The sequence below is a fragment of the Stegastes partitus genome, unplaced genomic scaffold, assembly GCF_000690725.1.
Source record: "Stegastes partitus isolate 25-593 unplaced genomic scaffold, Stegastes_partitus-1.0.2 Scaffold799, whole genome shotgun sequence".
NCBI classification, from domain to species: Eukaryota; Metazoa; Chordata; class Actinopteri; family Pomacentridae; genus Stegastes; species Stegastes partitus.
In genome coordinates this window covers 283,253-295,743 of record NW_007578530.1, presented here as the reverse complement: position 1 = coordinate 295,743, position 12,491 = coordinate 283,253, and the positions used below count along the sequence as shown (strand labels likewise).

General features: G+C 42.5%; 2 protein-coding genes across 3 annotated transcripts in view; both read right to left on the bottom strand.

The window, feature by feature from the left end:
• Window positions 1–6,488, bottom strand: part of prkg3 (protein kinase cGMP-dependent 3) — a 12,581-nt gene extending 6,093 nt beyond the window's left edge. Inside the window, exons 1-9 of the mRNA XM_008292301.1 lie at window positions 6,401–6,488; window positions 3,348–3,410; window positions 3,110–3,236; window positions 2,855–3,021; window positions 2,613–2,726; window positions 1,224–1,329; window positions 1,050–1,113; window positions 237–314; window positions 54–142 (exon numbers count right to left, since the gene is read on the bottom strand). Coding sequence (XP_008290523.1) covers window positions 54–142; window positions 237–314; window positions 1,050–1,113; window positions 1,224–1,329; window positions 2,613–2,726; window positions 2,855–3,021; window positions 3,110–3,236; window positions 3,348–3,410; window positions 6,401–6,488 — 896 coding nt within the window. The remainder of the gene's footprint in view (window positions 1–53; window positions 143–236; window positions 315–1,049; window positions 1,114–1,223; window positions 1,330–2,612; window positions 2,727–2,854; window positions 3,022–3,109; window positions 3,237–3,347; window positions 3,411–6,400) is intronic.
• A 3,095-nt stretch (window positions 6,489–9,583) lies between these two features.
• Window positions 9,584–12,491, bottom strand: part of LOC103364984 (abhydrolase domain-containing protein 3-like) — an 8,552-nt gene continuing 5,644 nt past the window's right edge. For both annotated transcript variants that reach the window (XM_008292299.1, XM_008292300.1), the window contains exon 9: window positions 9,584–11,273. In XM_008292299.1, the coding sequence (XP_008290521.1) occupies window positions 11,065–11,273 (209 nt within the window). In that variant the 3' untranslated portion in view covers window positions 9,584–11,064. The remainder of the gene's footprint in view (window positions 11,274–12,491) is intronic.

The window sequence follows — 12,491 nt, the reverse complement described above, 5'->3', positions numbered from 1 at the left end:
TGCACAAGCTTCTCACAAATGTCCTCAGGCATGTGTTGTGTTTCCATGGTTACCGTATGAGGGCCTGTTCCCCGAAATGCTCCCCTTTTCCCATCCTGCGAATCTGCTTCTGATGCCCGTTCACGTTCTTTGTCACCAGGACCTGAGGGGAGAAACAAAGCAGGAGAACCAGGAGGACAGAATGAGTGCACACACAGGAAGAAGCCGGCATCGCATTTAAATACACATGACGTTACCTCTCCTTTAAGGATGATGTAGAAAGTGTTTCCTTCAGCTCCTTCTCGCACTATAACGTCTTTGTCCTGATACTTGACCTGGACAAAAACAAATAAAAGACAAGAACATTAAAGAACATCAATTGACTGTCTGTAATTTCAGGGCTTTTAAAAACTAAACTTCACTTTTAACCCTGGCTACTGCAATTCAAACTGTCAGTATTTCAAGGAACATCAGAACAACGTTGTGTTTTGCTTCGTGACACAATGATACTGTCTTTTGTAATTTTGTACACCTCCAAAGCGGATCTGAAATGAAGCAGTCAAGACGTGATCGAAGTGCAAACTTAATATCATATTGATGTTGCTTGAGTTGTTGTTAATTGGAGATGTCAATATGCAGGCCAGATAGACGTGGATGCACGTGATGGACGCCATCGTGAGACTCAAAGGAGTGTCCAATGAATGTACTAGTGAAAGCAACGACACCAACAGTCCTAAAGACAGCTAAAGTGGATGATCACTGAAGAAAACCAACTTTACAGCATTAAGTTAAGACAATAAGGAGGTGTGTGTATCACCGCCAAAGTCTACAATCAAGAGATACCGTCATGTTAATGCAATATTTCTGTTCAACCCCTCGATTTAAAGCTGAAAGCCTCCACTTCATCGTGATCACTTCATTTCTACACAACGGTGGTGGTGCACAAAGTTGTGTCACAGTACAACTACTGATGGACCCGATTGTTTGTTTGAATTCGTGTGTGGCATAAAATGTGTCTTACAAACTGGATTTTATTGTTTATTCACAAGACAACGCTTGCTGGTACACACCTCCTCCATGGAGTCAATGATTTTGGACAGCTGGACGTCATTCAGGTCCTTCAGAGTGCGAGACCTGTGACAGAACATTCATTCAATAAGGGGTCATGTGGTCCAACACTTGACCACCAAGATCTGAGGTATCTGATATTAAACTCAAACCCGGTGCAGAGTGTTTAAACTCACGTCTTCAGGAAGCCCATGAGCTGCTCCCGTTTCTTCTTGGACTTGTTGGTTATGATGGTTCTGTAGGTCTGTCGCTCCATGAACCACAGATGCACCACTGTCTTTGCTGCAACATGAGCGTACGATTAGGGATTGACACTACAGTGGTGCCTGCTTATGTCACACAACAACAAAGTCCTGAATCATTTCCTGTATAACTTATAGTAAAACAGCCCGTTTACCGTCATAGAATAATGTCAAAATTGATTCCAGGAACAACTTTGCCCATTTAAAGTCATGGTTGGTCGATCCTTACGACCCATGAGCCAAGCTTGGCAGATTATCCCACCCCCGGTTAGCCGTGCAATTACTTTGTTTGTCAGCTACCAGCTCACCTGAGATCTGCTTCTTGATCTTCAAACAAACTGTCCCTTATCATAATATCCCGGATGTAGTCATAATTCCATCCTGGACTGAGGATATGCTAATAAACGGGCAGCATTGTATTAATAGAAAATAGTGCTGCTCTCTCAGTAGGGTATGATCAACCCCACATAATTCATACTGAACTTCCTTCTACTAATAAGATACTCACATTAGTTTAATCACTTTTAACTTGATATAAACACTTCGGTGACTCAGTTTGTTGACGTCAGGATGCCACCACTTTGTCAGTTGAGGCATTTCTTTTGCTTTGTGTGCATTACTGTGCTTCTATCAGACAAGCTCGTCTTTAGCTAACCAGAGGAAGCTGGCATTGGTATGGGTTCAAATCTAGACTGAAAGAATCAAAATGTTGCCTCTATAATAATAATAATAATGATGATAATGATAATAAAACTTTATATAGCACCTTTTAAAACAGGGTTACAAAGTGCTGTACAGATTCAAAGAGAAGTGTAAGAACAACATTAAAAGAAGTAAAAGGCAAAAAAATACATAAATAAATCCCTAAAAAATGGTGAAGGTGAAACACATAAAGCATGAAAGACAATAAAACAATATAAAAACATATAAGAAAAATAAAACCCAGTAAAAGAAGACAATTAAAAGACAATAAAGGAAGGAATAAAACAGCTAGAAGATAAAGTGTACTGCCCTTAATACTGCCATCAAAAGTCCACTCATAAAACAACTCCTGTAAAAGCACATCTGTTTTTAAAACAGTTTTAAAGGAGGATGAAGTGCTTGCAGAACTGATCTCATCAGGGAGGCTGGTCCAGAGGATGGGGGCTCTTACAGAAAAGGCCCGGTCACCTCTGGTCTTCAGCCAAATGACGCTGAACATGTGCCAAAAACTTCAGCATCGACCAAAGCCTCAGGTCAATGCATAAATCAGTTCTAATATTTATAACTACAGTATCAGTAAATCTGCAAATACCTCCAGGAGGCATCATTATAGACGCTGACCTTTTACCGTTGCCGTCCGTTTGCAGTTGTACAAGATGGCCAGCTCTCCGAAAATATCACCAGTGGTTACAGTTCGGAGGTCTCGGCCTGCCTGCGTGACAAGGAGCTCGCCGACTACAAGCAGAAACAAACACCACAAAAATAAAAAAGCTTTTTATAAGTACAGCAGTGTTTATGTTTGAACTGGATGAATCCTAACAGAACCATCACAACAATCCAGACAGATGTCAGGCGCGTCCCACCTGCCACGATGTACATCCGGTCTCCTTCAGAACCCTCTTTAATGACTTCGTCCCCGGGTTTGAAGTTAGAAACCATCAGGAGATCCACCATCATGGCTATTTGCTCTTCGTCCAGGCGGCTCAGGAAATCGTTCTTCTGGATAGCTTTGACAATCAGACTCGTCTCGCTGGCGATGGAAGGTGAAAGAAGTCACGCCAATGCAACACACAGATCCAGAAAGCGTGCATGTACACAAGAAGCAATTAGCTGCTGACCTGGCCGTCTTCTTGACCCTGGTGCGTGTGATCTCCAGGGTCTCGGCGATCGGTTCGGGGGCTATGACAGCAGCACGGCTCTTCCTGACCTCCGGTTCAATCTCATTACCGCTCTGAGAGGGGAACTCTGGAGCGGCAAACAGACCAAAACAAACAGAGGGTTAAAGATCGCCATTAAAATCCGCACCGGTCGTGTATATGTAGAAATGTGAGTCCCTGTCCCCGGTGACCGTGTTACCCAGATCATGGTATTGACTGTGCAGTTCCTGCAGAAGTTTTTCTTTTTCCTGCAGTCGTTGTTCTGTGGAGACAAAATCAGGGAAACATTCAGCGTGCGACACACCACGAGTGATATGTTGTTATGTGTGACCGTGATTTAGACCCTGTATTGGATAGAATAGTTACTTTATTGATCCTTTTACAGGAAATTAGTTTGTTATAGCAGCTACATTAAAACACAGGCACACATAAAATATACAAAATATACAAGATAAAATAAGAAAAAATAAGATAAATAAATACCGTAATGTCTGGACTATAAGCTGCTACTTCCTTCACACGCTTTGAACGCTGCAGCTTAAACACGATGCAGCTAATTTATGGATTTTTACAAATTTTCCTCAAGAAAGTGACATCGAGAGCGACAACGAAAGAGAGACTGAGGAAGTGATGAAGTAATTCTGAGGCTGAAGAAGACGACTTTAGTGATTTTAGTGTTCAGGAGGAAGATGAAGATAGCGATCAACGACTTTTCCTGGTAGGCTGCTGTAGTTTTTATTTTCTTAACCAGCCGTGTTACAGGCTCTGTTTGGAAAAAAGCATCTACATATTTGTGTATGTTACCGGTACGTATTTAATAAAAGTTTAAAAACATTTTTCTGTGTAAGTATCTCATGTGACAACGTGGACACCTGCAGCTTGTAGACAAGTGCGGCCTGTATATGTACAAAACTGGTTTTCTTTTTAAAGCTGGTGGGTACGGCTTATATTCAGGTGCGTTCAGTAGTTTACGGTAGGTACCCAGTGTGCAAATGTTCGACTGTGCAAAGATGGATTTTAAAACATATGTGCATAAAGTGTCATAGTTATGCAACCATGTGGTTTTTATTGCACATGATAAAGTCTGATGGCTGCTGCAGGAAGGACCTCCTGTTGCGTTCAGTCCTGCATTTTGAAGGAATCAGTCTGTGCCTGAAGGTGCTCATTGGTCACTATAGAGTCAACTGTGTCCAGTTCAACCCGGGTGATGGAGCTCGTCTTCTTTATCAGTTTATTGAGTCTAATTCTTTCTGCAGTGCGAGCCTCCTCCCCCCAGCACACCACACCAAAAACTGGCCATCACAGTCTGGTAGAAGGAGCACAAAAGAGGCTTGCAGATGTTGAAGGATCTCAGCCTTCTTAAGATGTACAGTCTGCTCTGTCCCTTCTTGCACACTGGACCAGTCCAGCCTGCTGTCCAGCTGGACTCCCAGCAGACACTGATGGGAAATGTGTAGCTATGGTGATATCAAACAGTGCATTCCTCTAAACGTAGTGAAGGAGTCAATCGTAACTCAAAGCATTATATTGTCATAAATGTAACCTTGGCCTCTAAACTGAAACCAAACGGTGAGTAAAAACAAAACTTACTGGCCTGTCTGGTGTCAGTCAAGGGTTTTGTCATGTTAGCATGTTCATGTGGTGTTTCTTATATGTTTTAAACACATCATGAATGAAACGAGCAGTCAACAGGAAGGCTGGGCTTCACCACTTTGAAACTACCAATGACGATCTCAGAAACATGCATTCTGACTTTCAGGGTTTCACGTGTAACTAACCTACAGAATCCATCCAGGATGCTTCACGTATCAGGATTCTTCCTCAGAGTCAGTTTCTAGCTTACGCATGTGTTACCCCAATCAGACAACTTCCCGTTGTGTGTCATAGAGTAGCTTTACAGTGCAGAGTCATAAGTAAGCTGGTGTGCTGGAGTGGCAATGGGTGGCTGGAGAAAGAGACTTTATAGATCTACACATTCTAATGGAAGCGATGGCGTACACTCACATCTAAGTCAAGAAAGAATTGTTTTCGTAGAACACTTTGATAAATCGTTTTTTGGGGTTGATGAATGATGAGAGAGACTTTAAGTCTGCAAATGATGCTCCGAAGTCTCCACCACGAGCAATCCAACCAATCTGAGCTGTGTAGTTTAAAAGGTTTATAACTACATCATACTGTGACATTGCCAAGAGAAGGGGTGCTTTCTTAAAAACATAATTGAGAACACATACCCACACCAATAGTGGAGTTTTGAGTCAAGTACAGATAATTATGTAGTAGAATTTGTAACATCCAGTTATGGTATATTGACAGATATTCCCTTTTTTAACCATATATATGAGTCATTTTACAGGTAAAAGTACATTTTCTGTGCTTTCTAGACACTGCTTCTAGTATATTTGGCATTTTGGGGAACGATGGGTTGCTACCATTAAATTGATTTAAAGTCCTGCTGATGACGTCATGGGAGCATGAGAGCCATGTCCAGCGCACAAGCTTAAACATGCACAAGACATCCAAAGCACTCGCTCTGTTGTCTGAGAATAATATATAAATGACAGCTGTATTGGAAATTTGTATTAAAGTCTAGCATATGTGAGCACAGGAGAGAAGCCAGCAGATGGAAACACTGGCCAAGATTAGGTTGCAATGAAGCACAACACAACGGGGAAGCACAGCAACACAACCAGTCCTTGTTTGTGTCAAATCAGTGTTAAGGTTTCCACATAGTTCTGACCTGTGGGCTGAGGATCACAGCTTATAGTAGCGTTAGCCGCATTGTGGTGACATTGGGATCAGATATAAAAGTGCTCCAATGAGTTTTCAGTTCCTCAGACGGGGGGTGTGCATGGCTTTTTACTTTACCACTCCAAGTGTGTAACACAATTTTACCCACATGGGACCTTTAAACTAAGTAAGTTAAGTATACAATATTAAGCGTTATTAGCCACCCGTTGCTTCTTTATCCACTTTCCAATGCACACATAAACTTCATAGAACGGGCTTTATATGTGGCCGAATTTAAAATTAAAGCATTATTTCTACTCCACCGTCTTTCCATGCAGCTTCCAGAAGTCTCCCAACATGTGTTATGGTGTAAAAGTACAACTCGGCACAGCTGGGTGTTGTCACATCACAGCTGGACCACATCCAGCCCCGATGCTGGGCGTGGTTCACACCTTTCACCCAATCGAGGCCATAAAGCATCAAACACAAAAGTCACTCTTCATGCTGCTCTGTAATTGTACTCACCCAGGTCTTTGTTTTGCCTCTGCAGCTCCTGGTTGATCAAACATTGCTTTTCCAGCTGCTGCTTCAGCTCCTCCAGTTGCTTCTCCATAGCTACAAGAAAGAAGATGTTAAATGAGGATATATGGAGGAATGTGATGCATTAAGAAGAGAATGCGTTTAAAATGTGCATCCGAACACAAACTAAACGTGGTGATGTGCGTGAGGATGAACCAACCCCTAAATATCATATTTAAACTGTGCTGATGCCTTTATTATTTTTCTCACACGGCACTGAGCTGTACTCGGCTGCCTGCACACAGCAAGAGTCCCGCTGAATAATGCAGACTAATGATGGACAGTCAACAGGGTGCTTTCTGAATGCTGTCGCACCCTGCAGGCTCTCGCTAAAGATCTGTTACTGTTCCTGTAACATGTAACGGCACAAAGCCTGTCAAAGAAGCATAAAAACCTGCATCATCAGTGAGGGGTTTTTTGCAGGCTGTGATCTTGTTTTTCTTCTTCTGTGCTGCTGCCATAATATGAGACCTCAACATTAGTGTTTCTAGAAAAACTTGTGCGTGCTACGAATTAACCGACAGATTCATGACCAGCTGCAGGAGATTTACAATGAAGTTAAAGATCTAAAGCTTCTCTTCACTCAGGTTTCCTCTGTCACCAAGGTAGCTTTAGTGTTTTTCTTTGGCCGCTCTGTCGACGGGCGAAACAAACACAAGTTTACTTAACACACATGCATCCAATTAACCCGAGCTGTTTGCCTGCGACGATCAACGTACACATCACGTGACTCCAAGTTACTGCTGCCTCACCCTGAACATTGGACGGCTCTGAGATTAGACTTGATGTCAAAGTAAATCATAAAGTGGCAGAGCAAAGCAATAGACCAGCAAACTGTGGCAGGGAAGTATAAAATGGTCGGACAAAGAGTTGGATTACAAGCTTGAGAACCTTTACAGCATTTCCTAAACAAGATCCACTGAGCAGTGATCTAATATCAAAGACGGCATCAGTGTCATAATACAGTACAGCCATGCCACTGCAGTGTTAATAGGCTTGTCCTGCAAGAAACACAAAGCTTAATGGTCTTTAAAAGTTTACCGATGGCTCTTATGTGCTGCAAGAGGAAGTCAGAGTTGCCCCGGGGGTGTTTTATTAACCTGCCACCAGCGCACACAGAGCTGCGCACAAACACAATTTGTGAGCTTTCTAGGAACTTGCAGCTAAAAGGAAAAACAAAGCGTGCAGATTGAGATGATAACCTTTAGTGCGTGCCGGTCAACATTCAATGAAGGAAAACCGCCCTCAGTTTAACTCTGCTGAGCCTGGGGCGGGTGAAAGGATCGAGTTCACGCTGCTGGTCGTGTACTCGCCGTTTAGTTTTTCATGTGCTGACGTACAAGTGAGGTGTTTCGGCCATATTAGATCGACTGTAAAAAAAAGACTGAATGATCTTTTGAAGTCAACAACAATCATAAAAGCATCCAGCAAATGATCGTGGGAGAGGCCAGGAAATGGGGCAACTGAAGAAAAAGCAGCATTTGTGTCTGTTTTTCAGCTGCACAGCAGGAACATGATGCTCGCTGCCCTCATACTGATACAGCCGGCGTACTGTACACTTCATACTGCTTCATTATTAATTCATGGCCATGTGTAACTACAGCTGAATCCTCATAAGGTGCACTGTAATAGAAACCTGGGCAGAACACTGGAGTCTAGACGGGTCTGTTTAAGATGCACTCTTTCCCTGAACTCTTTCCTGCAAATCCTCGTCGTTATATGAAACCGTAATGCTGTGATGTTAATAATTGAGGAAACAAAAGCTGCAAATCTGTGCCTGAAACAGACGCACTTTAAAATGTGCATTCTGAGCACAGACAAACGCCTGAGGAGGGTTTTCTACATATTATCCAACTCTCAAAGACGCCGTTGTAATAAATAGGTGAACAGACTCACCTGCAGGCAGTGTGTGGTCAGGAGAGAAGAAGAGTCCAGCCTGTTAAGGCCGCATGGATCATAGGAAGCACAAAAATAAAAAAAAAGCCTGAACTGCTCACAATGTTCAGCTGTAGAGAAGCATTCGCTTTGCATGTAGCTTCTGTTTGACCCGCAGACGGTCTGGAGACACCTGAGCAGACACAGAACATGCACTCTGCAACCTCTCTAGCATTACTTCTTCCTTTTCTTCTCCTGCTGCACACTTTCTCAGCTTACATTGCCATGTCTTCAGATTTACTATTTTTACTTCTCTCCAGCTCTCTCCCTCTCTCTCTCTCTCTCTCTCTCTCACTCTCAATCTTTCCTCCTTCCTCTTTCTGTATCTGTCAATCTCAGCAGCTCTGGTGTTGAATCATTAACCATCACCTGAGGCTCCTCCCATCACACCAGGTAGATGAATACAGGCAGAGAGAGGAGCAGGAGGAGGAGGAGGAGGAGGATGGAGCGAGGAGACGACTGAGGCAGAGGTGTAAAAATCCGTGTTGGTATTTTATTCACACTGAAAACAGATTTTTTTGCTCCAGCAGAATAACTTTAGGCTTCATTCATATTTCATGTGTATGTTTTTTTTTTTTGAAAGATCAGTGATTTCTGCTCCATTAAGGTGGTGATGCATTATGGTCCGCTGATGTAAATAACAAGTGGAGCCACGAGAAATCATTATAAAAGATGCAAAGTAAATTAAAAGCATTATTTGTTCCTTCTACCTTGATATTTCTGTAATCTGACGAAAATACCAACACTCTTTCCCCCCTGAGAACGCACTCAGGGAACAGCTGGGGAATTATCGAAGCCGAGGGCAACGAGGGCGACTCGCAGATTACATCTACCCGAGTCGGAAAATGCCTCCTTTTCACAGGTTTCTATTTTCAGACTAAATGCCACCGAATGTTTTCCAGGCAGCAAATGAATGTAAATGAGGGTTGGAGGGTTAGAATTGTGACAGAGGGCGTGGGCCTTTATTGTTTGCGGTTAATTATTGATATCTTTCTGGTTAATCAGCGACATTAATGACCCCGGCCGCTCCGAGATAAAAAGGCCCCCACTCGGACTCAGCGACAGGTCGTGCATGCGTCCTGGCGGTTTTCCATTTAGGAACAACCCGGTTGATTCAGCAAAACAAACGTTGCTACTGACCGCGGCCGGGGGTCAGCGAGGACACTTTTGTAGATGTAAAATCACAAGCAGGAATTTGAAATTGTATCATTGTCATTCTTTAATTCAAGTGCAATTAAATAAAAACAACCAAAAACATCATGAATAATGCCCGACTGTTACAACAATTGATATTGCGAAAACACTGTGATTACAAAAGTGTCACATCACAGAGCGATCGAAGGCAAGTGAAGGCGGTAAACATATGCAAGTAGCTGGTGGAACTAAAACCGTGCTGCTAATTAAAAGCCAACAATTAGCAACGTTAGCTGCTATCATTTTAATAAACTCAGAATCGTATGAATTGACTCCTAATGGGGAACCATTAAGAGTCAATTAATACAATGACACGGATTGTAAATGAACACAAGAAAACGGATTCATCATCAGTGCACCAACACAAACGTAAATATTCTGCATATTCTCTACTCTACATACTGACCTGGTTGTTGTAAAAACACTGACAATCTGTGATTAAGTTCAAGTCAAATTCCTGCAACACAACAAAGAATTATCAGGTAGCTACAATCTTGACATGATGGACATTCCTTGATCTGCTCCCGAGTCCCTAAACAATGTGCGCATATGACAAAAAAAAGGCAGATTATAATCAGTTTAAATTCAAAAACAACAAATAGTAAAATTATTGACAGCAGGTACAAATATCTGAAGTACCACAGTGAGCTTTACCACTTTTTTTTTTTGTTTTTTTTTTACATTGTCAGCTTATTTATCTCTGTATATTTTGTGTTCCACCCAAGCACACTGCAAAAGCATGCAAAGCTTTAATCTGGGCGACTATAAACCTTCAGAGAATGTTTTACATGTCTTGCAAAATCAGAAGCAGTACATGAGGCAAAAGAAAGGAGCACACCTTTATCAAGAGGACAACAACAACATTACTGCTCGGTTTTGTTTTTTTACATTCAGTTCATTGGTTCTTTTTTTTTGTGTAGTGTTCAAACTCAAAGCACCCATCTTCATTTAGTTAGCGTTTAGTTTTCTACACACACTACAGTGCTTCATACCATAGGAGCTGTGCAGCTGGGACGGCGCTTGTCTAATAAATGTACAATTAAAAGCAGTCAACATTTTTTTTTTGGACAAATAATTTAAAAAAACTATATCTTCTTATCATGTGTTGAGCTTTTCAGATGCTCAATTTATTTTATTTTTTCAAATACTTGGAAAACGGCTTCCATAGCTTAGAATTCATTGTCTTTCTTTTCTTTTTTTTTTCTTTTTTTTTACTTTTTTTCTTTTTTTTTGTTTTTTAAATCTTCTTCGATTGCTTATCTAAAGTGAACCTGAGATGATGAGGTAGATTAGCGGAGTTGCAGTGAGGTCTTCTAATCACACAATACAGTTGGTCGTCTCCCTGCAAACGTGAGGAAGACACAGGATTGGTGTGGTGGGGTGTAACGGCATGCAAAGCTAAGCAATGCACTCTTGTGAACTGTTGTTCTACTGCTAGGATGTCAGTGGCTTCGTATTCTACGGGCGTCGCAGTCATTCTGTTACTCGCTTATCTGCTCTCCTCTGACGCTGCAGGCTCTCTCGATGTCTCTCGGGTATTCGAAGACGGCTTGGACGAACTGGCTGAACAGGCGCTCCATGTAGCTCTCGCCTCGCGGGAACAAACCCTGCAAGAAGGCGATGTGTCCGCCGTGGGCCGTCAGCAGCAGGGCGACGTTAGGCAGGCTCTGGACGATGGTCACTGGGAAGGCTGCGAAGGAAGAACGACAGTCAGATTTAATGTGAACAGACAAGATATTAGATAGATGAGCACATCGTGTCAGCAAGACGTTAAAAAATGACATCAACAAGATCCGAATTCAACACCTAAGATCGGCCAAAAACTCAAAAATCTGTGCCTGAATCTTTTCCGACCTTTTCTTTCTGATCACATTTACGCAGAATTTCAAACCCAAAATCCACGTCAACCCAATACCATCGATAAGGAAACATAATAAAGCCAAATGTGGATGTTGCTCCAAGTTACCAAGTCGTTACTCACACACAGTACGAGGTATGTCAGGCAAGTTCCAGGACTGGTGTCATGAAAGATGTATCTCAAACCCAAACTACAAACTTCAGACCATCAACCAGCACAAAGACATCCTGCAGCGTTTGCTTCGTTCAGAAGAGGCAGAGTTGTATCAGGAGCAGTGGAGGCTGCTTCACCATGACAACCTGCTCACAACGCCCTGAGCATCCCACAGCTCCTGGCTGAGAAGAACATCTCCGTGCTGGAGCAACCTCCCTACTCACCCCACCTGGCTCCGTGGGGTTGTTTCCTCTTCCCCAAGCTCAAGGGGGTCATCAAGGGGACCCGCTTAGAAGACGTGGACGACGTCAAGATGGCTGTGACGACGGAGCTGAGAGGATCCTGGAAGAATCCTTCCAGGAGTGCATGGCGGCGTGAAGAGAAGGCTGGAGAAGTGTGTCAGACTCCAGGAGGATGACATGGAAGGGGAAAACTGGTAGTTTGGATTTGAAATAAATCTTTTGTGACACCAGTCCTGGAACTTTTCTGACACACCTTGTATAGTAGAAATTATGAAAAATGTTAAGAAAATAGAAGTCTGTGTCCCCAAATACACATGCCACTCATCTACACATAAAAACTCTGTTTATAGACAAAAAGTCCATCTAGATAAAACCACTTGCTTCTAACTTGGCTAAATCTGTTTTCACTCCTCAGAGTAAGATGAGGTCACATAAGCTGCTGCACTGCAGTGACTGGGTGGAGACTGGAGGCTTCTCTGTGCACAGCATGTGAGGTGTTTATGGAGGATCGGGAAATAGTATTTTCTGTTGATAAGCACATGTTCTGCACGTGAAAGGTTTGGGGTGCGATTTTATGTATGTTTTGCTTCGAGGACATGAACTGAATTCAGGTGAATCTTGATACAAAGACTTATTCACTCACAGAAACGTAGCA